Raw genomic sequence first — 26,606 nt, 5'->3', positions numbered from 1 at the left:
CAGAAGACTTGTTTGGAAACTGAAATGCCTTAGGAAATAAAAACTATTAAAAGTGAATTTCAGACATACTGACATTTAATAATCAATCAATACCAAATATTAGACTGAAAACAACAGTGGTACTAAACTTCATAAGAACTATCATATCCAATGAATTCCTTGTTAACTAAGCGGGGAAAAATCCTGTTGATTCAAACCATTTTTATGCATTTCTGATTAATCACAGTACCTTGACTACAGAGCCCCTTAAAAATCTATGTATAGCACACCAGAATATGATAGAAGAAATTCTCAGACAGAAGTCGCTTTGAGATCTCATATTTCTTCAAGGGAGGTTAGATAAGATGCATCCATCATACTACTTGCAGTTTGCAGGTTCCTAGGTGTTGTAAAAGTCTCTCCGCCCTGGAGCATGAGGAATGAAACCAGGGAAGGGCAGATAGGTGTGAAGCCAGATCTGCCCCAACCTGCATTTTTGGATCACAGTCCACAGTCCTCAGCTTCCTCCTCCCATAACGCTTGTTATTCTAACCGTGACTATGACATCAGATCTCCCAACGCTTCACTTTCGCAAGACTTAGCCAGATTCCAAGTCATGACAAGGTTCCTGAAAGACTATGAGTAGTAAGGTGTCTGGAATCTACAGGGAAATTTTGTCTCTCTGTGGAAATCTTTAATGAGGCGAGCACCGTGAGAAACTGTGTTTGCGTGTGGTTAAGGATGATACAGTCAGCAGTGAGCTGGGGAATAGCACCTAGTATAACTTAGCTGCAGAAAGCTTTGAGGACCAGAGAGGAGCAGGGAGACTTTTACAGGTAAGACCACTGTAATAAATCTTTGCTTAGAGCTTTCTGTGTGAGGTCCACTATGATTCTCCTCAAGATAGTTTGATTATGTGGAAAAATCCACAGTGGCATTTTAATGTAGTCTGTATTTCCTTTGGCCTTAAGTTGAATCTCATGTTGCCAAAGACAGAATACTTTCCTGTGGTTATTTTAAATAAGTAGCTCAGGTTTTCATTTGGTCTTTGATCTGGGAAATTAATTCAGAATTTTCAGCTGATTCTTTAAGAGTTTTCTTCCATCTGTTCCATATTGAGTTTCTGTTGCAGTAGGGTTGAGTGGAGTTGTTGGCAGCTCCTGTAACTTGCCTCTTTTAGTTTATTCATATCTATTAGACTGAAATGTTTTTATTTTTATTTTTAAAGAAATATTTAAATATTTGTTCACACCTTTCTCTGTCTTTTTTTAGGTGCCAGTCTACATCACCCTGTCCTGCTCTATCTGCCTGCCAGGGGCAGAGCCAGCAGCCTCTCCTCAGTGACGGTGAGAACTCTGGGAAACAGAGCAGGTACCTCAGGACTGACGGCAGGTTCCTGGTACGTGCTGGCTGGAACAGCAAGGTTGCTACCCTGTGCAGTGGTGCATCTTTCACTGGTGATACTGATTCCCACGGCCGTCTCGTCAAGTCCAAGAGCATCAGTTGCCTGGACAACAGGCTCTCCATCTATAAGCCCCCAGCTCAAACCAAGGAGTGTCAGGAAAGTCAGGGCGTCCAGCAGCTGAAGGACAACCAAGGGGATCTCTCTCTGGGAGATGGACTTAATGGTAGGCCCTTGAGTTGGAGCACACTCTCACTAGGACCTTCCTCTAGCCAAAGCCACAAGCGCACCCTCTCTCTCACCCACTCAGTAGCAGGTGTTCCCCCCACCACAATCCGCAAAAAGATCTCAGAATGGGAGTGCAGGAGGGTCGCTCTGCCTAGGATGAGCTTGTGTCTGGATAAAAGGCCAGGAGGAGAGCGCGTAGGGGGCAGTGAGGGCTGTCCGAGCCTGCTCTCTTCTCCCTGTAGCGAGAAGACATTTGACTTTAAGGGGGTTCGCAGAATGAGCACAGCATTCTCAGAATGCTCCTATACAGAGACAGAGGAAGAAGAAGGAGTTTCAGATAAAGACGGCCTGGGTCGCTTCCAGAAAAGGATAGGCAAGACAGAGTCTTCAGGAACATTTGTACGTTCCCTCTCTGCTCGGAAGGAGACATCAGCAGTCCTCAACAGGATACAAAAGATAGAGCAAGCCCTGAAGGAGAATCCCAACCCAGCTCCTCCACGTTATCTGAGTAATTGCTACGCTCCAGACAAGATAAGACAAAAGTCTTTTGTGATAGGTGATGACTTGGACAGTACATGCACCAGCAAGCGCAGCAGCATTTGCTCAGTGGCCACTGAACCAGACCCTGTTTTGGTGTCTGATAAGCTCTCTAAACTCAGACAAAGGTTTAGTGTGAGTTCAACCAGGTCTGAGAGCCCAGAGCCACCCAGCCAACAGACTTCTGTCGGCACTCCAGTCAACCCCTTACCCAAACCCAAACGCACTTTTGAGTACGACGCCAAACGGGACCAGAAGGGCGCGTTGCCATCCAATGGACTACCTCCAGCCACTGAGTCTCCCCCGCCTCTTCCCTCGACCCCTGCACCCAGCATGACACGCACAGCAAAGTCGGAGGGGAGCACCCCCATCAGAATCCAGGACAGGTTAGACAAGGATCAGTGTACTTATGTCTCTCAACTCACTGACATAAAAATACTCAATATTATTGAAAGTCAGCTCAAGCTTGGAGAGCTGTTGTGTATCAGTTTGTTTCCTACCTTCTCAGACAATAAAACATTTGTGTCCTTTATTATAGTAAACAGCATGTACTAGAGATGTGATGCTACTGCATAAATATGCACTGTACAACCTGCTTTCTGCTGTAAAGCTAAAGTTTCTAACATGTCTGATAGTCTTGTGGGGAACCTGTGGAGTGTTTGCTTTGTTGGTGTTGTCGATTAATAAGTTACTTATCAATGTGTCCGGTTGTAGTGTTGGAACAATTTGATTTGGTTCTCCTGAGTTTGTTTTAGTTAGGATTTGAAGTGGAGATCAGTGTTGAAGCTTTATTATTATCCATTGAACAACAATAGTGTTTTTACTTCATTTAAAGAGCATTGTGTGATTTTATAAAGGCTTTTCCAATTTAATCCATCATGAGTAATGTCATGATTGGTTTATCATAAGGTGATTGCCTATTGGATATAGGCAAATAACATGTTTATTGTACTCTACAGACCAGATACTTCTCAGAAATTAATTTGTAAACACTCCTAGCAAATCTATGTTCAATTTCTTACTAAGTTCACTTGTACTCATACTGTAATTGAAGATATTGTGATTCTCCAACTTCCTTTAAACTGGCAGCAGTGAATATCTAATAGAAACTAGTGAAATCTGACACTGAATCATCACGCTCCTCTGTTGTGTTCATATTGGCTTAATCTTTGCTGCTGTACTATTACTACTATTATTTTTTTTCTTAACTTATAGTTCTCAGGCTCAGATGTCCTTAGTTTTCTTGCATGAGGGTGGGGCCTCTCCAGATTTTCCCAATGTAAAATGGGGATGAAAATCCTTAAACGTTCATCCCTTGGACTGTGTTTAAAATTCCTGTGGTTCAAGCAATTTCAGACCAAGCTTAAAAGCCACGAGCTGTCAATGGGGCGACATGACCTTACTGTAGATCCCTGCTCTAATGTACCAAAGTTTCTCTGCAGTGCCACAGCTTATGATGTGTATCTTACAGTGTGCAAAGAGCACTCAGAAATAGTAAGATATCTGCATGTTTACTTGTGACTTATCAGGAATTTCCTTGTGATTGGAGCACATGTTATTCATGGCATTTCTCTGTAATTCCCTTTTCTGTATTTTAGTGGCTTCTGATTTGCATTTGAGGGAATTGTTAATTTTTTAAACTTGTGTTTCTAAGTATTAGAAGTGTCTTAACCACCTATTCAGCTCTTTTCTGTTAGCACTTGGCCAGTCTCTCTGTCTTTCTGTCTTGTGTTTACAACATCTTTCCCCATCTTGCTCTGTTTTGACTTTTTTCATTTCTAGAGAGTCGTGTGAGTCGGAGGATGCTGCAAGCTTGCCATCTTCGTATCCGTCCTCACCTGCAGAGAATGGCACACTAACCACAGAGACACGGAGTCGACCCAATTCCAAAAGCACTTTAGAGGAGAATGCCTATGAGGACATAGTAGGTAAGCACACTGCTACGCCAGCTTTGAAAACAGGAGAGATGACCTGTGTGGTAAATGTGCAGCCTTTTGGATACTGTTTGATCCAATTCATATCAAGGAGATGATGTCATATTAGACAGTAAACGGTTATGAGTAAGACAGTGAAAGTATGTGAGTAAACTGATAGTTGCTAGTCCAGATGAAGTGTTAACGCTAAATTCTGGTAAAACCCTGCAGCACTGTGAGGAAATTCCTTGAAATGTTTAGTTTTTTTATCACAGGTCTGTTTTTCATGGCTTTGCACTGATTTACTTTTTAGATATGTAATTACACAATGACTATGAATTGAAAATATCCATGACTTATGATGGTGATGGTGAGTGTAGTAGTGGCCAGTAGTCATGTTTTACTGAAAGTGATACAGTAGCCCCTGTTTTGCCTGGCTTAATACAGTTAAATAAGATTGTCAGGGTAGCTCCTCCTCCTGCATCTGCCTCATGTAGAAGTGTGGGTTATAGAAAAAGTATCAGCATGGTAGCAGTCAATGAACACTCCTGGGGTCTGAGAATGAAATTAATGGGTAACATGTGGTTGTATAGGCTGGATTTTACTGTCAAGATTGTCTGGATGTCCACAAATTTCACACCGCTGTCCAGCACTATCTACTGACACATACTGAGAGAGGATGAGCTCTCAGAATCTAAACTCCGCCATTATGTTTTTCATAGAGATGGATGTATCGTTGCAATCAATGATCGTGATTATTTTAGCTATAATCATGCAGCCTGAGGACAAAACTAAGGGTAAAAGAGATCTCTATACTTACCTTAAATTTGGATTATTTAGCATCATCTTCTCACGTTGCAACTCTTTTAGAGACAGGTCGTGTATCTTACTGTAAACAGGACTGACACAGAAGTTCTCTGAGGTAATGTGTGCATGAAATTCTTGATATATTAAAGCCAAATTCCTTTCCACTAGCAAATGACCCCAGGCCTTCTGCCCAGTCCAATTCCCAGTTCCCCTAGTGCATACTCAATGCGGTGGAAATGTGTGTCAGAGTGAGTATAGTGTGGCTTAAATATCATCAATTCTGTGTCTTATGGTGAAGTTTGACTTTTAGTTGTGGTAAAAAGTTTTCACACGCTGAAATATCTTTCATGATGAATGTTCAGTGATGACCAAATAAGGGCTAAATGTTTTTGATATGCAGGTATTTCGTTATTTCATGGTCTTTCTACAAGTAGTCATGCTGATCTTGAACAGTGATTAGTGCCGTGCACATCAGAGGTTTACTGAAGCTGAGGATGTGCAGCAGTCTCAGAGAGAGCGTAAGGGCATGACTGATTTTCATATGAATCCCAACAAAGCCTCCATTGTTCCGCCAGCACTGTAGAGTGTAGAGTTTGCAGTTTAGAGAGGCACTTCTGCCAGTGTCTGTTTGTTCCTGACAAAGAGATTGTCTCCGAGTGAGTTTGAAATTGTTCCAGCTATTTCCAGCTATTTCAAAACAGGTTTTCAAACTAAGTCCTAATGGAGTAGAACGGTGGTATCCAACACCACTATGCAGTGGTTTACAGGTCAGATGATCCATTTAAGAAGCAGCCACAGCAGTAGGAAACGAGCCATGTTTCAGTCCCTCTGTGCCCTTATTTTCACAAACAACTCACACAGAGAACCAGAATTCCCCACTTATTTCCTTGGAACATCTACTGTATCATAGTTAACATGAATTTTATCTCATCATCTTGGTTTTTGGTATCTTGTCTTGATGCCAAACCTCAGAAGTAATTTTTGACCTGTGCTACAGTGCTACTGTAGTGTGTAGTTGATAAATGGTGTGTCAATGAGTGATTTCTTTATAGGCTGATGAATCACACCCTGTGTACCAGTGAAGCTGTGATTCAGCTTTCTCTATTATTGAGTCCTGGCGTGGTTCAACCTCACAGTGTTGCGTTATCTTCACTGATGTAGTTTGCTGCTTTGTGAATAAAGGTTTGGAGCCCTGAGAAGTTTTGGTACATGTAAGGAGTGATTGAAATTCAAATCAAGTTGCACTGGCTCCATTGAGCCAATAATTTGTTATTCTTTGGTGCAAAAGAGACCAAAACTACTGTGCATTACTCTGCATAGTTTATCCAATGTGGTCACAAGCAGACTGTTCTCATGATGGACACACTGTATAGTTTGCAGTGCTGCCAAATGTTCTTGCAAAACTGTAACCTATTTTTTCATCCCATGCACATTTGTGTTTAAACTATGAATGGGCGGGCACCGCAACTGTACTGTAGTTTGTCCATTTTATAGGGTAAGCTGATACTGACATTGTTGGTATAGTTTGTTCTGTTCCTCACCCTGCCCAGAGAGTCCATTGTGTACACAGAAATGTACAATCACAGTTTGCAGTTGAGGTGTGTCCACTCCCTACATAATACTGTGTGTCTGGGAGTGTGTTAGAGAGAGATCTGGATGTTTGCAATCAGAGGAGTAGATTAGTACCCTCCAGTATATAAGCAGCTATACAGACATATCATTTTCCCAGCAGGCTCTCATTACAGCGCTGCTTCAGTTTAATGGAGTTGCGGCACAACGTGGGGTCAGACTAAGCCCTCTTATTCCGCTCCTCAGCTTCAATGATGCACAGAAAATCACTCCAGTAAGCTAATTTACAATGTACAGCATTTGCAGTTTACCTAAAACAGGTTTAATAGTTAACCTAAAAATAAAGAACAGAACAAAGCTCTGCCTGTAGGTTAATGTTAATCATTTTTAACATGCACAATCATTATTTGACTTTGTGAGTTCATCAGGTTTTCCGCTAACATACTCAGGAAGAAGGAACACAGCTACTAAATAGGTTTTGTTTTTTTCCTTTCTATTAACAGATAACACTGCTTTTCTTTCTTTTAAAAGTTCCTCTCATGCATTTCGACACCATCTGGCTCTGTTTTTATACTTCAGTGTGGTTTCTTCACTTTCTCACAACCTTTTTCAGACCCTGCCAAAAAGCTATTCTCAGAGCGCATGTCTGAATAGACATGGACTGTGGTGTTACACAAGTTTTCTCTTTATTGAAGTTGGCTCTCTGCCAGGTGACATCAGTGAGAGCTGTGCAGTGCTCTGTAATGTGCCTTTCTTTCCTTTTCTGCTATCATCTATCGACTGAAGTATCTACAGAGAATACAGTAGCAAGGTCTGTGCTTATTGGGACTTGTTTAGATGCAGTGTTGCATTTTTCATGTCAGTCCTTAAAATGAAGTGAGTAAGTAGACCCTAGTCAGAGTCTCAAAGCGTATGGCTCTGCTCTATATTTTTCTTATTGTCATGTGCAGAGCCAAACTAACAAAGAACTCATCCTGCTTACAAGAATTGTATCCAAAGCCTCATATATCGTATTTCACTGGGCCATAGACCTCCGTTGTTGTCCAAAAACTAATAAAAACATATCAATAAGCCTCACTGCTGCGCTGGGTGACATCCTCCTAGGCCCGGAAGAGTTTGGGCATGGTAGTTTGTTTAGAAACAGCTCCTAAGGCTAATGACAGCAATCACGTTTTCAGTCTCTAGAGAGTAGTTCTGTGTAAGGCAGACACCACTGTGCTTGTGCGGGAATGTGGTGCCGTTTACAGAGCTTTGCTAGCTTGCTATGCTACATATCTCAACCTCTTCACTTTATACGTAAGTTATTCACAGTGGACAATATAGTATAATAGTATGAAAAATGCTTCAGTACTTCACAACAAAGAAAAATAGGCACAGTACCAGTCAAAAGTTTGGACACGCTTTCTCATTCAAATGAATGGGAAAATGTGTCCAAAATTTTGACTGGTACTGTATAACAACGGCTATTTTAATCATATTTCTACAAACATTTAACTTCTATATCCAGAATCATTGTCTAAGAAGATGACCCTCTTCTTCCTCACTGAGAGCAGACAGTTTGCATGCCTGGACAGTGACTCACCAGCAGCGTTGCGTCCAGCAGTTTCAGCTGGGCCCAGTGGGGCCTGTGGGGCCCAGTGCCAACAGCAACTGTTTTGAAAAAAGGGAGTTCACTTGAGCTAGCTGGGAGTGACCTTTGACTTACCTTTAATGACTCATCTCCTTTCAGACAAACCATAGGGAGGCTCTTTTGTGCCCCTCACACCCTTTACTGCCCTGTTTGCCCTATTTGACCCCACAACCTCTTCTGTCTTCTGTCAAAAACAGCCTCTGACAGTTGTTGGCTTTGCTCTTGACATTACGTTTGAGCCACACTGAATATCTACATCATTCCACAGAGAAGGAGAACCCATACGAGGATGTTGACCTGAAGCGGAGGAGTTTGGGTCGAAAGTCTTGTCTTTTGGACAGCAATAGATCTTGGACCACCATGGACAGGAAACTGAACTCTCCACCTCAGGTAAGTCATAAGCCTGCTGGGATTGACAGCACTGGTATGTTTCCCTCTTGTAAATAGAGCTTATATGTTTTTTTTATGTGGAAAAGTGAATCCCCTCACTGGATGTCAGTGCTGAATATCCTGGACAAGATCCTCTAAAGAATCTCATACCTCGTTTGTTACGCTACAGGAAAAAGTTTGACCTGGTGATGTTCCATAGACAGGTCCAGTGGCAGATTTGTCTCCCATGAAGCACTTGTCTCCCTTAAAAAATGGGAATCTTTTTTACATCATTAAAAAAAAAAGTAAAACATCTTGAATTAATGGACTGGGACGAATACCAGGTGAAATGTATTAAACCTTCTATATTCTGTTCTCTGTGACTAGTTGCCTTCCAAACCCAGTAGCCAGTCCCTTCGCCTCACTGGGGGCAGCGACAGGAAGAGCCACCGGCTGTCACAGTTGTGCAAACGCCACAGCCATGATGAAATGCTGCTTCTCCCCCAGCGGGGTATATCAGCTTCACCTTGTGGCCTGCTGGATGATAGCCTCTGTGGCACCAGTGATACCCTGGCCTCACACAGGCACTGGAGGATCCCAAAGGTAAACATGGCTAGATCCTACACAAACACCTTCACTAAATCCTTGCAGAGCACTGTCTGTGTTCTTGGTCCTCTCCGGCTTCTCAGACCAGCTCAGGTTTCTGTAGAAAACCCAGTCAGAGTCAGAGCAGATCGGGATCATTTATAATGCCTTCATTTAGACAATAGATATTGTTACACAGTGCTTCAATGCATGTAATCACTGCTTGAGTTTAAGCCCTTGTGGTACCTAACTCTCATTTAAGCCATTAAGTTCTATTTTTCTGCAACCCTTAAAGCATGTACAGTATTTTACAGTGTTACTTTTGGCTAGGTACACCAACTACTTCCTTTATACTTATGATCAAAAGAAACAAAAGTTGAGATTTCCCAACAGAGAATCTCTTCTTTCCTGTGTTTACAGCTGGTCCAGAGGATCAACTCCATTTACTGCACTAAACGTGGGAAGAAGAGGCTTAAGAAGCTGTCCATGTCCAATGTTGAGACTGCATCTTTGAGAGGTAAGGGTTCTTTTTTTTCCCCCCTTTATCCACTGGCTAGATAAGTGTGTAAATATTTGCATCTCAGCCACCCACATAGAGTTCTAGCTGTGTTCCTTCTTGTGACATAAACACATGTTTGTGGAATTGCCCTTTGACCCGTAAAATATCTTCTTGTTTGTCTCATGTCTGCCTCCAGATGACAACAGCGAGAGTGAGAGCGACTCTGATGACAGGTTCAAAGGTGAGTGACCACAAAGTCCATTTCCAGGGTTGAGGTGCTGGACTTCTGTTTGTTCTCAGCTTTTTCTTGGAGCTGTTTTTCTCTGTTTGTGGAGCAGCTTCACATGGCAGTTTTGGTTTTAATAAATTACCTTGCTTGACTGGATGAATTGTGACCAAAACATTTGCCATATGCATGGATTACCAGTAAATCATTCAACATTTATTACATGTCAAATTTAATGAAACAAATGAATACTTATGAGATTTTTGTTTTATGTCTGTTATTGACATGAGCGATCAGTGGTGTCAGTGAAAGTGAATCACAACAGCAAGTACAGCAACATATATATTATAATTTCTTGACAGGCTGAAGATTAATTCACTGTGAGTCTAAAGTTGCATTTCAGTGTGAATGAATGCTTCCTTCCCTCCTCAGCTCACACCCAGAGGTTGTTGAAACTGCAGTCCATCCTTCGACGGGCCCCCAGCTACCGCACACTGGAGCTGCAGCTTATTGAGTGGCAGGAGAGAGAACTCTTTGAGTATTTTGTGGTTGTTTCTCTGAAAAAGAAACCCAGCAAAAACTCCTACTCCCCAGAGGTCACCTATCAGTTCCCCAAGGTAAAGTCATGACAATTGTAACTGAAACCTGCTGTTGGACCTTTTACATCTGGCATAACATATATCCTCAGTGACTGAATTTATTTTTACATGGAGCAAAAATCCAAAACGTCCATGTATCAGTGCCCCCGAAAATGCTTCATAGGACCTGTTTTAGCTCAGAAATTATAAATCCAAAATACTGCACAGATACATCGCTGCAGACCTTGTCTGTAAGATTTGATGTAATTTGAATCGCAGGCTGGAGGGTCAATATGTAGTTAAATGAGAAAAACTATTTTAAATGGTTTTATTAATAATATTAATAAACATTTTGCATGTGGATCACAGCAGATTTTACCTGTTGTTTACTCTTTGCTTGTAGTGCACAAGAATATTTGTGCACAATATAAATAAAACAGGGACCCATTCTTAAAAACATTGCTCCCTAGCACTACTAGTGGTCAGAAACTGCACAGGGTATCTTTAAGATTTATAACACAGTGCCAAGGGAGTCTTGGGAGCCTGTTGCAAACACCAGAACCCATTTCTGTAGCAATTATTCAAAGACATATTTTAAAGATGTTAAGATTTGGTTCAGCAGAAGTGTCCCTTGGGAGAAGTACATGTCTGCCAGCCAGGAAGGAGGAAACATACACTTAATTGTTAAGATGATGAGAGTCGGACAGGGCAAAGGTTTAAGCCTGCATGGGAGAACTGTTAGTCTGGGCACTCTGAGATCTATGGGGATCTTTAAAAAAGGAGGCCAGAATTGTCTGAATGAGTAAGAGCTAATTGAAACTCTTCTCCTCTCCTCTCCTCTCCTCTTCTCTCCTCTCCTCTCCTCTCCTCTCCTTTCTTCTCTTCTCCTCTCCTCTCCACTCCTCTCCTCTCCACTCCTCTCCTCTCCTCTCCTCTCCTCCCACAGCTAGAGAGGCCCACCAAGCAGATAAGGGAGGCCGAACAGAGGCTCAAAGCCATTCCTCAGTTTTGTTTCCCTGATGCAAAAGACTGGAGTCCTGTATCTGAGTACTCCAGGTATGGCTGAGAATCCTCCACATTCAGGGTCAAATTTATTATTACAAACTGGTCTACTGTCTGTTTGTTGTTACAACATATCAACTATTGTATAAAGAAAGTTTAGAGGAAATGAACTACCTACCTAACTACTGTGCACGCAGAGCATTGTGAAGCTACATATGTTATCAATTATTATTTTATGTAACGCTTAGCAACACAGCTGTTCAGTGTGATTATCTTGAAAACACCTCCACCCTGTTATTGCTGATATGAAGGATAACATCTTTATCTGTGTAATACAGCAGCTGATAGGAGCTCTGTCTGTACCTGCCTACCTTACTATGTTTATTCATGTTGATTTTCATCTGTATTCACTTGTTCTTTGCTACAGTGAGACCTTCTCCTTTATGTTGACGGGAGAGGACGGCAGCAGGAGGTTCGGGTACTGCAGACGCCTGCTGGTAAGCCACCGTTCAGCTCCCCGTCCTCTGCTCCCTGTTCACACCCTGCTGAGCCTTGTTTGTTGTGACAGACCTTTTCATTCGAACATGTGATACGGTCTTCCTGTGTGTTGCGTGACTGTCCATTGTTGCAGCAGGAAAGAAAATCGATAAAAAAACAAAACAAAAACAAAACATGACGGGTGTGAAACATGTTGGAACACAAAAAAGATTCACACACTTATGATTGCAGCAACTAATCTGCAGGAGGGTGCAGGGACTTTTCATCCTTTTGTTGTTCAGGTTTGTCCAGGAAATAAATGCAACAGCAGTGTAATATTACATGTAATCTGATATTATACATTTAGTTTGAGTGTGATATAATCATAAAATGATCTTACAAAAAGATAATTACATGTAATCTTAATAGAGTTAATACTGCAAAAAATTCAGTAATAGTCAGAAAGCGCATAATAATAATTTAAGCTGAACCCCAGTTAAAATTGACTCATTCGATTTAACAAGAGTTTCTCAGGAAAGGCAAGACAAAGAGAAACCATGAAAAATTTTAACTTTGTCATTGTGGAACGTTTCCTCTATATAATGAGGCTGCAGAGCACTTTGAAGTTTTTTGTTGAGCTTCCCATTTAGCTTGCGGGCACTGAGCATGACTGTGTGGGATTCTGTGAATGTGGTGGTGATTTTGTTTGCCGTTTGGTATTTCTGAGTGTGTTTACAGTACTGCAGTGTGTATGTTCTCAGAGGTTTACTGGGAGTGTCTCTACAACTCTGTATGTGCTGGGTAACATCTTTTTGAATTCTTTGACCAGACTAAGTTATGCTGCTCTCATGCATGATGTCCTCTGATGGACTGAAATTCCTCTCAATAGAAGCAGATTTTAATGAAGGTAGAGGAAGAGGTGAGCCGCTCTCCTCCAGTAACTTTGTTTCCTCCCCGCTGTCTGTCCAGCAGTTGGCAGTAACCAAGCATTCCTGAGGACTTGAATCAAGCTCCACATAGTTGATTTAATCATCCATTTGGAAAAGCGGAGGAGAAACAAGAGGAGAAAATTGTATACCTAATATGGACAAGTGGTTTGGCGTTTCTTGAGTGCTTGTGTTCATTTGTGTCTGTGTGTTTGAGTGTCTGTGCCTGCGCCCCCAAAGTCTGGAAGCACATAATGGTCTCTGAGTGTACATAGGAAGGTAGATACGATCAGCAGAAGCAGATAAATCACCTGTGTTTAGGAAGTTGGTATCCACATGAAAGACTTTCACCTCAGATGACTAGATTTTAGACTTCAGCTACAGTATTTAAACAATTTATCTGTATATTATCATAGTCTGATCCTTTATGTATTTGTTTTTTAAATACATCCCACACCCTTTGATAAGAAAAAAGTCACTGTCTCATTATTAAAACCGAGTCCGTCATCACCAATCAGTTTCTTATGCTTTCTCTTACAGCCGAGCGGGAAAGGACCTCGCCTTCCAGAGGTGTACTGTGTCATCAGCAGACTGGGCTGTTTTGACTTGTTCTCCACGGTGAGCTCAGTCTTGTCCATTCACATGCACACAAACACATATAGGCAGCCACAGTCAGCTAGCTGTGTGTGTGGTGTAGCTGTGGTTAACCCCTCTCATAGCTGAAGTAAATGACATTCAGCAGACCTTCTGCTGAATGCCTGTTCATTGATAAACCTTATTTCAGTCTCTTTTTTTCACTTTTCTGATTTCACAGAGTAATTGTTTCCTTCGCTTTTGTCTCAGTGGTGCTAACAAAGAGCAGAGCTGTCGGTGTGTTTGACTTTTTCAGCCTTATCTGATTACTTTTTAATTCAAAGTGATTGAGTCCAGACTGGTGAAACAAAGTAGCTGCTAGATGACGTGAAAATAAAATAGCATGGTATGTTTCAATATGCAAACATGTGCGGTATTCAGTGTTTAATAATGGCGTCCTTGTGAAGCCTTTTAAGTCTGTAGGCGAAGTGCGATCAAAAGTTGGCAAATATGAAACCTGAAATGAAAAGTCTGAAATGTTTTAGTTGAGTTAAAGCAGAATAGTTGTGCCATGTAGCTATTGATGCTTTTATAATTGTGTACTTGTACTATGGTTTGTCTGGTTTTACATCATGTGATATTTCAAGAGTGAATGTCTCAAATGGCTCTATTTTATGGATGGTACAGCAGCACACCTGTGAATGAATCTAATTTTTTGCTTTGAAGACTTTTAAGTGTTTTCCAGGTAAATGAGAGAGGATGGCAGTGTATGATTTCAGAGGTAGTTGTGTGTGAGAGAGACAGACAGACAAACAGAGAGATGGAGAGCGAGGTGATATCATATGACCTTGAATAAGAGTGATTCTCCAATCAACTTTCCAGACAGGAGGCAGCTTGGACCAAAACAGGCAGACAGGCAAACTGGGTGGAATTTTCCAATCACACAGGCATGGAAAGAAATGAATTTGCTATTTTTCAAAACAGAAAACGAATACTGAGTTCCAGACAATTGCTAGTGCTCAGATACATAACAATATGTTATATTTCCATGGTTATTACCCTTGATGTATATATATGTATATGTATATAGACAGATAGGTAGATAAAGCACTATGGACCAATTTATAGGAATACATTTCCACTGAGACTTGTGCGTTGTTGATGTCACTTGAAATATGTTGAGGAAATAATGCTTTTTCCTCTCAATGTTTAGATCCTGGATGAGGTGGAGAGGCGGCGAGGCATCTCTGCAGCCCTGGTCTATCCCTTTATGAGGAGTTTGATGGAGTCACCCTTCCCTGCACCAGGGAAGATCATCAAAGTGAAGACCTTTCTGCCTGGTGCAGGAAATGAGGTCAGAGCTGCTGATAGAGCAGAACACAACTCTTTTTTTCTGTTCTGACTTTTATTATACCCATCACATGGTCTTGGTAGCTCTCATCTGATAGGATGTTTCATTAAAACTTCCTTTAGTTACTTGCATTGTTTTCACAGTCAGTTGTGTGACAGAAAATGTTAATGAAGTCTACAATCTGCGATGACTTAAATTCCAGTTCTTTGTGTTTGTTTAGGTCATCGAGCTGAGGCGGCCCACCGACTCCAGACTGGAGCATGTGGACTTTGACAGTCTGTTCAGTTGCCTCAGTGTACGGCAGGTGATACGTGTCTTTGCCTCGCTGCTGCTGGAGCGCAGAGTCATCTTTGTGGCTGATAAACTCAGGTGAAGCTCCACCACCTTCAGTTAGTCATAAGTCTTTCCCCCTGCAGTGAAATGCTTTGATGAAGAGAGAAAGGGAACATTTTTCTGAAACAGGCAGTATAATAAATACTGATAACCATCTCAGTAATAGTATTACACTAGCAAAAGTGAATCATCTTTGTCATTATCTGCAAAATATAGTAATTTCACTGAAACAAAGGCTTGTCACGACAGGGCAGTCTTGTTCCTCTTGCACTGTGAGAGATTTGGTCTGTTACCTTTGTTTGACCCTTTGTACATATTTTTAAATAATTTGTTCAAAAACAAGATTATTTCACAATCGATGATTTCATGAATTTTTAACAAAATAATGCAGTCTCAAGAACAATGGAGTGAAAGTTCATTTAAATGAATTCATGTGAGCCCTCACAGGCTTCAGCCCTCCCAAGAGCCTCAACATGGATGAATGGATGAATAGATGGTTAAATATCACTCATGGATGGAACTTTTACAGAACTGCATTTCAGTGTTCAGTGTACAGGATACATCTTGTATTTCTAGATTAGTTTTTCCCCATAAAGTCATGTCGGCAGTAATATTTCTCAGCAGTTATTATAGTTAGTTCAGTTTCTGACTTTTCTGAAGAGAATTCACTTAATGTCTATCATCCAACATACTTAAGGATAAAATTTCCTCTACATGACTGGCTTTTTTTATTTGTTTTAATTTCCATTGCAAAATAACTTAAGTTAGTTGGCATGGCATGTGACTACAGATATTATGATCATATGACAGTCAAAAGACCATATTCAGGTCTGGCTCACTGCAAAACTCATAAATATCTCTTTACTTTCACAAACAGTCACCCTGACAGAGTCAGCTTGTGTCCCTCAGCCTGTCCCGACTGATGATGGAAGAATTGTAGTTACTTTGCTTGTAACTTCTGACAAACATGCATATACACCTAGCCGTATACTTGTCAGCTGGGGTCTAATGGTTGCCTCATGTGTGGAACTAATTGATTACATTGATTAGAATGCAAAGGTCAGACAACAGGTTATTTAGTCAGTCAGTCAGTCAGTCAGTCAGGCCTGAACTAAAGTGGGTCACAGAAATGAGCGTCACTGCCAGAGGAGAATAGGGTGGGGCTGATAAGATGTGAAGGGTCTCTGAGGACTCGGTGTCCCAGTCTGTCCTCTTGTTACAGAATAGAGAGGGGTACTTTTGGAGCGTTGGAGGCAAGGGTGGAGTGGGAGGAGATTTGAGGAGAGAAGTAATCTCTCCATGTATCAGAGCCCAGTTTAAACAAACATCAGTGGGGGCAGTGACTGTGAGGGGAAGGAATGCACTTCCTGTGTGCGCGACTCTGCCCTCTGATCTGTGGCTCGACTGTCACCGTTTGACTTATGATGCCACGTTCACTCCCTGCGTATGAGCGGCGGCACTCTCTGTGTCCCTTGAGAAAATCAGTCTTAGATGCTCATTACCAGAGGTGATAACATCAAGGAGACACTGGGTGGGAATCATGAACTAACTCATGACTCATAACACATACTATTATAATATATTGTCCAAGACAGTGATAATGTCCCTTATATACATCTTTCAAGACAGTAATTAATCACAATCTTTGTAACTGACTAAAAGAAATATACTTATAAACTTCTAAAAAAACTAATTCAATCACCATAAAAGATTCAGTCATATAGTACATAATTTAATGTATTATAAAATGGTGTTTTGTGTAACAGAGCATGCAGTGTCTGAGCCTTTTTAACATACACAGTGCCACCATTCAAATTTAAAATGGTCATAAATTTGCACGTGGTTAAATTACTATGAAGCAGAACACTAGTTACAATACTTGCAGTGAAAGTAGATACATATATTACATTTTCAAACTGCAAATTAAGTTACAGAAAACTGAAATAACTACAAAAAAGAAAATTACAAAATGAAATCTATAATTTTGTGGCTTAAACATACAGTCACTATCCTTGATTGATGCCGTTTACTGTGTGATCAGCTCAAACCCTATGTGCGTGTATGTGGATTTTAATGTGCGAGCGTGCATGTATACATGCAGAGCTCCTGTGTTTTGGTTTCTTTTGAAAACAGTGACAGGGCCTCACTGCAGCATTAATGACTTCTATGATAAAAGGGCTGCTCCCACCGGGGCTCTTGTATAATAATCCATTCCCAAAATACCTCGCCAGTAGAGCATGATGTATTTTTCTTTGCCTTGAAATGTATATCCAATACAAGCAGGAACTGAGAGGAAAAGCCATGTTAGGAAATCGTTCTCTGTGGGATCTTCTACCCTCTGTTTCTTTGGCATGTAGCGTTCGCTTACCTGTTGTAATATTACACCGAAACCTTTAGGTTTTGTTTTTTTTTTTATCAAAGGAGGTTGTTGCTTCTACATGAAAGTCTGCAAAGACAATTTCTTTTAAGTGATCGTTCACCATCTGCTGCCCGTAATAACACATCGGATGCCAAGTCAGATGAATTTATCATCAGCTATGTCACTTAGTAATTGCTTAATTCAATTGGCCTGCAGATGCTGGGTGAGTTTTGTCGGTGCTGTAGACTTATGTAAACAACCTCTGTCAGTCCTCAGGCAAAGGTTGAGGACGGTTACCAAATTGTGCGTGCATGTCTGGATTTATCTCTTGGCATGGTGATGAAGTACTCCTACAGTAAGAATTTTACGCATTTTGGATCTTAATGACTTTCCCTGATGTGACTCCATTGTTCGGTAGTTCTCAAACCTTTTTCTGTCAAGTCCCACTTTGGATGACCAAAAAAAGCATCACACCCTCCCGAGCATAAATCCAATAAACTTTTTATCAACCAATAAGACAAAAATGTTTGCACAAAAGAAATGTATGTTATATTTTCAAGTAAATTTATTTATTAAGTTATTTATGGCATTTCTTATGCACTTGTATTTGTTTTTCACTTTAATAATAATAATACTTTAATAACAGCGCTCACTGCACTTGTACCTGGTCAGCTACTTGAGAATTTGTACCATGGCTCTTTTTGAATCGCTGTCCTCTAACGCATGATTGTCTTGCCTCGCTTTTAAGTCGCTTTGGGTAAAAGCGTCTGTCAAATGACAAAATGTAAATGTAAAATGTATTAGACACACAAGACACAAATCTTTACCTCTAGATTGATAATGAACTTGAGAGCAAGATAGGCTTCGTCATATTTTGGCTACGACTGATGTGTTTGCTCAGTGAGCATCAGCTCTTTATTTCCCTGCAAGCATCAGTGCACATGGTTGGTTATAGTCCTTAATGAATCGTATTATTTTAACTGTACATGTTTCTACATGTCACAGCGTCGTTGTCCCTCCAGTTTGAGAACCACAGGTTGAGATGATTCAATCCTCCCTGCATCACAATAATTAGATTCACCACACTCACATAATATTTGTTACAGTAAGTGTGTGTCTCACATACTGATTTTGGTAGCAAAGAAGAAGGGAGGGATATAATGAAAGCTGAGAAGTCTTTGTTTGAGAGGAGGAGAGAATGGAAGAGTGAAAAGGAGGGGACTGTAGAGGTAAACTAAACAATGGCTCTGAAAGCTTTTCTCTTGGCCATGTTGAATTAATCATGCTCACTTTTCTGTGGTACAGGCGGCTGCTTGGGTTTCTGCATAGACCCTCTCTGGTTTCTCCTTAATGCTGTTCATTTTGTTCATCTCCATCTCTGCCAAAAGCAAACTCAAAACTGATTATTGAGGAGTGCCCTGGTAGCCGAATGCCACAGCACATGCCACATAACCGCAACGTCCCTGGATTGACTCTGGCTTGTAGACCCTCGCTGCATGTCATATCCCTCTCTCTCTCCTTGTTTCCTGTCTGCTTCTCCACTATCAGCTCTCCATTTAAAAACGCCCAAAAACATATCTTAAAAAAAACAACTGGATAGTAAAAAGTTTGTTTTGCTTTTGTTATAATCTACTGTTCTGAAAGTGAGTTCGAGGCATATAGAGCCCCAACATGTTTAAACCTCAGACAGGTAGAGTTATCGTCACTGCTGCTGGCGTTTTTCTAATCAAGTTCATTTCATTTAGTCCTCCATTATTCTCAAACACTTTTTCTAACATGCTCTGCAGTGCTGGCAAAAGGCCAAAACCACTTTTAACAACTTAACTGGTTTCCCATGTGGTATTTAACTCGAGAGGTAGAGTGAAATCCACACACTGTAAACATGTGAAATGTTTCTGTTTTTCAAAGAGAAGAGGAGGTACCCGGCCATTACCAGAGCCTGAACAGCTGATTTTTACATCAGTGTCGCTTTCGTGAATGTTTACATCCCTGTGTAGACGCTCACATACACATGTGGGCGCTCGTATACACAAACACCTGCACACATTCATCTGCTCTCTAGACAGCCTTGATCAAACTCAGACATTATTGTAGTTTTAATAAGAACATGTATAGGGTTTCCCATCGGGAAGACATTTTTCATTGTAAAATGGCTTCTGCTGCCGTCTGTGGAGAGAGGGAGCCGAGACAGAGAGCTGGAGGTGGAGAGCCTTATAGACAGGAAGAGAGGGAAAACCATTTGGGGACTAAGGGAGCGGAGAACATTCTGCAAGAGGATAAAAATACACCCTGCACAGCTTGTCATAGAAATCCTATAGGTCTATATGTACTCTACTGCCTCTTTATATGATTTCTAGGTGTTATTTTGACCTTGGGAAGCGCTTTAACATTGAAGAATGGTTTTGCAGAGCTTTGCAGCACAGCTGGTGTCTGACAGCTGTGGATCAGTTTGCTCTCAGCCTAGTCCTCTTTGTCCTGTGGAATCAAGACTTTTCAGAGCCAAGACTGGTAGACACAGTGCGGTGCTTTAGTAGAGCTGTGAAGCATGTGGTGGCACAGGCTTTTGTCTCCCTCCCTCTCTTTCTCGGACACTGAAATTTTCCCTCCTCCTCTGGGTTTCACTGACTAAGCCTCTCGATCCCATGTTTCCTGGAGTATCTGCCAGTTTAGCCTCACACACACTGAACCAGGCCTGGCAGACCTACGAGAGCTAATATGCCAGGATTAGCTCCCAAACCTCAACACATAACAGCTCTGCACAGACCTCACCTCTGAAGACCTGCTTCTTTTCTATTTTCCCAGGATATGCTGGCATAATAACTTTTATATGTATTTCTGTAATTAAATTTAGTTCTTGTACTATAATCTTAGAATATTTATGCTTGTGTGATGTTATGTAGAATTGTGGGGTTACATTTTTGTTTCATTAAAGTTGCTCTGATCAATATTTCTATATTAACAACAGTTCAAATGACCATGTGTGATGTGAAAGGTGTGGCTTTTAGTAACCAACTAGAGTTAACAGCCAACTCTGCAGTTCCCCATCAGTTTTAGCATCTTTCAGCTAATTGTTTTGGTTTTACGGCCCATGACTTTACTGGGGTTTTTTTCACTCTCACTGCTCTCATGAGCTTCTTGTTTCCAGCAACAACAGGCAGCTGTTTTCAGTAAAAAAGGCTCAGATAAATCCACTGTATGCTTCATGCCTAGCACTAAATGGCAGACAGGAAGAGTTAGCAACTAGCTGGCGAACATAGAGGAACGTTTAGTGGCTGAAAGCCAGATATTTCCCTCAGGAGTTGGTGGAGACCAAATGAGAGCTGAAAGGAGAGTGAATATTGAAATTATATTCGTCACATAGCCCAAAATACAAATCAGTGCTAATTTGGCTCCATATCTGCTTAATATATAAAAGGGCAACTTTTTGCTCAAACTACAAATTAGTCCTCTTTTAGCTATGCTTTGTGTAGCCTAAAAGGTTTTGAGTTAATTTGTCCTTCTCTTGTATGTTTTAAAGAGGGACAAAATAAAAAAAACATTAGTAGTATGTACATATATACACAATATACACGTCATATACATATCACAAAATAACAAAGAAGTGTCAAATGCTGAAGTTAAAGGGGACATTGCCCCCAAACTCTCCTTTACCCACTCCGCCTTAATTCAGGATGTTTAATTTCCTGTTACTTGTATGTTATCCTCACCTTTTAGAAGTCATTTCTCTTTGTATGGCTTTTATTATGACCCATGTGTGATCTTGGAGTCTGGATATAACACGAATGTCCCTCACTTTTTCCAGAGTTGAGTGGCAACCTCTGGTAGTGCAGAGTGTTTTCACTGCAAGTTCATCTCCTCCCAGGAGTGTGTGGTTGAGGAATGAGTGTAATTGATCCTTTTGGTATCAGTGTTGTGTCGGACCGCGTGTAGCCTGTGGCGAAGGTTTTCAGAGATCTGTGCCCCATCACTCCCTGTTGGAACTCGTCAAACCCAGGAGACGGGATCTGTTAGGAATTATAAAACCCTCCTCAGGCAAATGGAAATTAGACCGGCCAAAGCAAAGCTGCAAGTGCTTGATGTTATGAGTGAACTGGAAGAGGCCTAAAAAGACTGAACGCTGTGGTTATTATAGCCTTTGGGTTTTCACTGGTGTAATTCTATTTTACCCTGTCAAGAAAACACATTTTAATCTTGGCAATTTGACTCATGGGAAGTTAAGATGAAAAGGCCTGTGGCAAACATATAGCCTGGGTTTGTCGTTTATCTCAACACATTGATTATGGATTAAAATACTCTCTGTTCTCTGTATGGTCTTCAAAGGTTTCTCCGTCTGAAGCTGAAACTCAGTGTAAATGAGGTCACATAAAAGGGAGTAACTTGTGTTTACTTGGATGTTCTGTCTGCTGTTGATGACAGCAACCACAGAAAACATTCCTCATTAAAAGTGTATATATCTCAAGTGGGGTGCGTTTGCATACCATGTTTGATCCCTGGTCTTGTTCTTGATCCATACTGATTTAGTGCTCCACTGTGTGTGTGTGTGTGTGTTTGTGTGTGTGTGTGTGTGTGTGTGTGATTGGACCCACAGTTTATTTTCACTCTCTTTGTGTACATGGACTGGACAGTATGTAGAGGACAGAGGGGAGGAGGGTCAGCCACTGTCAACAAGCGACGGATCGTGAGAAAGACGGGCTGCTATTTGTGATCTTGATGTTATACCACAGCTGTCAAAGTTAAACCGAATTGGTGCTTGTTAGTATTGCGTCAACAAGCCTCCAGTTTAACTACAGCAACATGTCAGAGTCACGCCACCCCTGCAGATAGAGTAGAGTAATGTCATAATAATGCAATTCATGGGAATCACTCACATCTATGTGGTTTGTATTAAATGGATTCACACTCCGGGAGAAGTTGAAGTGCACCCAGATTAAGCTTTGAATCATTAAGAGAACTTGTCCAGAAGCTGTTGTATTGTTGAGTCCTTCAGAAAAAATCTTTTTGTCAAAGTGTAAGAACTGTCTGTTTGCTCCTGCTGTTATTCAGATGGGCTGCAGGAAGAGCAAAGTGTCAAAGCCAGAGTACATAGTTGTGCTGATATGCCTCATATAAAAGTAACCGTTTCAAGGAAAAGAGGATCAAGTAGTCAATTTAACTTTGGGAAAGAACTTAGAGATGGAAATAGACTGTTTAGGCACTTATGGTACACTATGTCCCCCAGTCAATGATTTAATGATGGTGATTTAAACATTTTGAAGCAGCGATATTCTTTTTTTTTTCACTTTATAAAAGTTCCTGATTGCAGAAGGCTCTGTTTTAGGAAAAAGTTTAGGAAAACTCACCACTCCCCTTTCAGCCTGGGAAAAAAAAGGTTTTCATTATCTCATGAAACATCTGCCCTGCTTTTAGTTGAATCTGGTGTGGCCCCTGCAGGGCGGTGTTGTGTGAGTGTGAAGGTTATTGATGTTGTGTGCCCTCTTTTTTTATCAGTACCCTGTCCAGCTGCATGCTTGCAGTGGTGGCGCTGCTCTACCCCTTCTCCTGGCAACACACCTTCATCCCTGTGCTGCCGGGGTCCATGTTGGATATTGTCTGCTGTCCCACTCCCTTCCTGGTGGGGCTGCTGTCCAGCTCATTGCCTAAACTTAAAGAGCTGCCTGTAGAAGAGGTAAGTTCACTCTCTCTGGATTCTCTCTGACCATCTGGTTGCAGTTTCTTTCCCAAACGCTGTTGTCTGTTAGATTATATGGATATCGGTGATTGTTCAGTCTGTTTCTTTTTGTTCTCTTTCTAATTGAAGCTTGTTTTTTTGGAATAGTGAACATTTCTGTCTTGGCTGATAAACTAAAGCAATACAGATTCAGAGTAATTCCATTATAAGTTTGGCTGGCTGCTGCTGTATCTGTTCAACCTCCTCTGCCTCTGGTCTTATTATATTAGGGAACCAGCCAGGTGACTTCCAACCATAGAAAATGATTCAAAACTGAGGCCACAACTTTAGTTGGTAACATTCAGACCATGTGCGCACTGCTTTTACGCAGATCACAAATGACTGTCCCTCGCAAATTGTAGATGCATTTAGTTTAGATTTAGATAAGTGAAATTTAATGAGCAGAAATGATCTCATGTTGCAAATTTGGTGAACAGCTTCACATTTCAAAATATTGTATAGTTCAGGTTAACTTATAAGATGTGACTTTTTGCTTCTTATTGATTTCCTTTTTAGTAAAAGCGTTGAGTGTTTTAAATAAATGGCTTTCAAAGTGTTTCTTGTTACCTGCAAAGATCTATAAGATTCAAGTCCTACCTTTTTTGAACTTTGACTTTAGTTCAGACAGTGCAAGCCTGTGAAGTGTTGCTGACCCTGAAATAAACCCTGCATATATTACATTCATACTGTACATGTCTGTGTAAGCATTTCACACAGATACACAGCAAGTCACCTCAAGTAGTTCTGATGAGGTCAGTTGGTAAAGAGCCAGTAAATAGCAGCTGAAGATCTCACAAATAATTTTGGCAGAGGAATTTGACAGGCCTAGTGAGTCATGCTACTCAATTAGTACATATAAAACATGGAAAAATGAGGAGATGCTGGTTTTTATTACATCTGAAACATGACACACTTATCTTCTTCTTCTTCTCAGGCTTTAATGGTCGACCTGGGAACTGACCGCTTCATCCGACAGGTTTGTCTGTTAACTTGTGAAGCAAAAGATAAAGGTTAAGTCAAAGTCAAATAATTTTATTTGTATAGCCAAATATCACAAATTACAAATTTGCCTCAGGAGGCTTTACAGTCTGTACAGCAACACAAGATCATCTATTTTTAGACATTTGATTCTGATAAGAAAAAACTCCCCCCTAAAAAACCCTTTAACAGGGAAAAAAAAGTAAGAAAGATGATAAAACATGCAGTTCTCTGCCTTTGAAATTAATTATCCAAACGTTGTTTATCACTGGTGACTGCAATGTTTTCTGTTGTTTTATAGATGGACGACGAAGCCTCGCTGTTGCCACGGAAACTTCAGGCAGCCCTTGAGCAAGCGCTGGAGCAGAGGAATGACATCATCAATCAGGACTCTGATAGCGAGTCAGACGAAGGTGAATAAGTGACAAATCATCTCACTCTATCAAGACAGATGTTCTCCTTGTTAATTTAAACAGTTTCTGTAGCAGAACATGTTCAGTCAGTCCGTGTGAAACTCACTACTTACATCATGTTGTCGTCTACGAGACTCGTCATCACTGTGAGTCACTATTGCTCACCTGGGAAGTGAAATAATATGTTTTTTTCTGCTGATGAGAGGTATGTGTTGAGCTGAACGGTAGTAAATTATACGTATTTTTCATGTGATCCACAAGGTTTTCATTATTCTAAATAATTCGGTCATATAACAACCCTGTAACAACCATATGTGCAATTATGAGAAGAAAAAAACAGTCAAAGATGCAATTTTAAAGTATTTTTCTTTTCAAAATATTTTTTTTAAGATTTCAAACACAAGGACGGTACCAGAGACGCAGCAAACTTTTTCGCATCATTTTTATATATTTTCAATTTTGATTAATTCTTTTTTTATACGCATGTGGAATTATATAAGTTATTTAAATCAGTATTTCCATATGCTTCAGGCTCAGTTTTCTTTCAGTTCATATTCAGTTGCTAAGATTAAAATATTGCTGTGAACATTGTCATGTTTTGCAAGTTGCAGCTGTAACCTGATACCTGTACCCATATACATGTACCTCCCATATGGTCTAGCGGTTAGGATTCCTGGTTTTCACCCAGGCGGCCCGGGTTCGACTCCCGGTATGGGAACTTGAATTTTGTCAATTCCTCCCAAGGGATCAATAATATCTTTATTTTGTAAAGCAGCTTTTAAAACAACAGTAACAAAATACTTCATAGAGCAAAAATGAAGTCAAGAATATGGAGACGAGATGCAAGATGCTAGATGTTACTTTTTGAATGACGTGCACGCTTTCATGTATTTACACTCACCAGGAAGAGAGCCCAGACGTGGCAGAGACTTTCTGTCTTTCTGCTTTCCACGTCTCTTCCAACATAAAACTTTTACCCAACAGTGAACACTGTTGTTAAATCTGCTGCCTGTCAATCACATCGTGTTCAAGCTGAAGCAAGACATTTGCGCAACCTATAGTTTAGCTAAAAGTTTAAGCTTGACTTTACACTATTACTACCACACACAACAATTAAGTACCTCGTTATATTTACAGTGTACATTTTCCAATATTTACTTTCAAAAATAGACAACTATTAGGAGAAAATAGTAATGAGTTAGCATAGTAAAGTTAAGTAGCCAGGGAATGCAGTAAAAACCCCAGTATAGCTGGAATTGTCCTTTAATGACTCTTGACAAGGCCCTAGAGATGCAGTTCGGGTTCTTCGGTTCTTGTGGATTTCAGCTATTTCTGTAATATTCACAGAGTTTCTTGGCAAGTAGCTTTAGACAGATTTCTCTTTTGTTCCTTCAGCTTCAACTCATACTTTAAGAAAGTCTTTGTCAGAAACCTCAGAGTTGTAATTCACTGTCTTTTGTGCAGTCATGAAGGTCTGGGCCTGTGCCTCTATAAGCATGCTGAGAGATTTAAATAACTTCAGGGTAACAACCATTTATCATCAACAATACTTTGACCATCACCAATGTAAAAGAAATAGTTGAGGCAAATGCATCATCATCATTATTATTATTATTATTATTTTTATGTCTTTTTTGTTGCTTAATTGGATTCAGGCTGTAGAATCATGAGATATGTCTCTGAGTCTCCACACAGTTAACAAGAGTACGATAGTTTTTATTGTTTGTGTGGCTGTTAGTGTTGAGCCAAACCATGTTTCTATTTTAATCTAACTCTGACTGCTCTGAGGCCACTTAAAGACTCGTCTGACAATTTCTTTGAAACATGTAAACATGCCAACCACTATGAAATGTCTGTAGTGAATACCAATATACTTGTAATAATGTGAATACTCTCCTTTTCCTTGTGTCTGCAGAGTACAACTCCTTAAACAGTCTGGTGTCAGAGGCTTTCATCCGCTTCTTCCTTGAGACCATCGGCCATTACTCCCTGTTTATCACTCAGAACGAGCGTGGAGAACGCGTATTCCAAAGAGAGGCCTTCCGCAAGTCTGTGGCGTCCAAGAGTATCCGTCGCTTCTTGGGCGTCTTCATGGAGTCTCAGATGTTTGCAGGGTTCATTCAGGATCGGGAGCTGAGGAAGACCCGTGCTAAAGGTAGACTGTC

General features: G+C 40.7%; 1 protein-coding gene and 1 non-coding gene across 4 annotated transcripts in view; both read left to right on the top strand.

The window, feature by feature from the left end:
* Positions 1-26,606, top strand: part of dennd2b (DENN domain containing 2B) — a 48,207-nt gene that overhangs the window by 19,536 nt on the left and 2,065 nt on the right. For all 3 annotated transcript variants that reach the window (XM_067588461.1, XM_067588470.1, XM_067588457.1), the window contains exons 3-18: positions 1,252-2,532; positions 3,929-4,074; positions 8,334-8,455; positions 8,822-9,037; positions 9,440-9,536; positions 9,715-9,759; positions 10,177-10,361; positions 11,269-11,378; positions 11,752-11,821; positions 13,268-13,345; positions 14,514-14,654; positions 14,872-15,020; positions 22,831-23,008; positions 23,985-24,026; positions 24,330-24,441; positions 26,357-26,596. In XM_067588461.1, coding sequence (XP_067444562.1) covers positions 1,252-2,532; positions 3,929-4,074; positions 8,334-8,455; positions 8,822-9,037; positions 9,440-9,536; positions 9,715-9,759; positions 10,177-10,361; positions 11,269-11,378; positions 11,752-11,821; positions 13,268-13,345; positions 14,514-14,654; positions 14,872-15,020; positions 22,831-23,008; positions 23,985-24,026; positions 24,330-24,441; positions 26,357-26,596 — 3,212 coding nt within the window. The remainder of the gene's footprint in view (positions 1-1,251; positions 2,533-3,928; positions 4,075-8,333; positions 8,456-8,821; positions 9,038-9,439; positions 9,537-9,714; positions 9,760-10,176; positions 10,362-11,268; positions 11,379-11,751; positions 11,822-13,267; positions 13,346-14,513; positions 14,655-14,871; positions 15,021-22,830; positions 23,009-23,984; positions 24,027-24,329; positions 24,442-26,356; positions 26,597-26,606) is intronic.
* trnae-uuc (transfer RNA glutamic acid (anticodon UUC)) lies at positions 25,088-25,159 on the top strand. Its single transcript has one exon. It is a non-coding gene; the product is annotated as a tRNA-Glu (tRNA).

The sequence above is a fragment of the Thunnus thynnus genome, chromosome 1 (assembly GCF_963924715.1).
Source record: "Thunnus thynnus chromosome 1, fThuThy2.1, whole genome shotgun sequence".
NCBI classification, from domain to species: Eukaryota; Metazoa; Chordata; class Actinopteri; order Scombriformes; family Scombridae; genus Thunnus; species Thunnus thynnus.
This window is presented reverse-complemented; position numbering and strand designations above follow the sequence as displayed.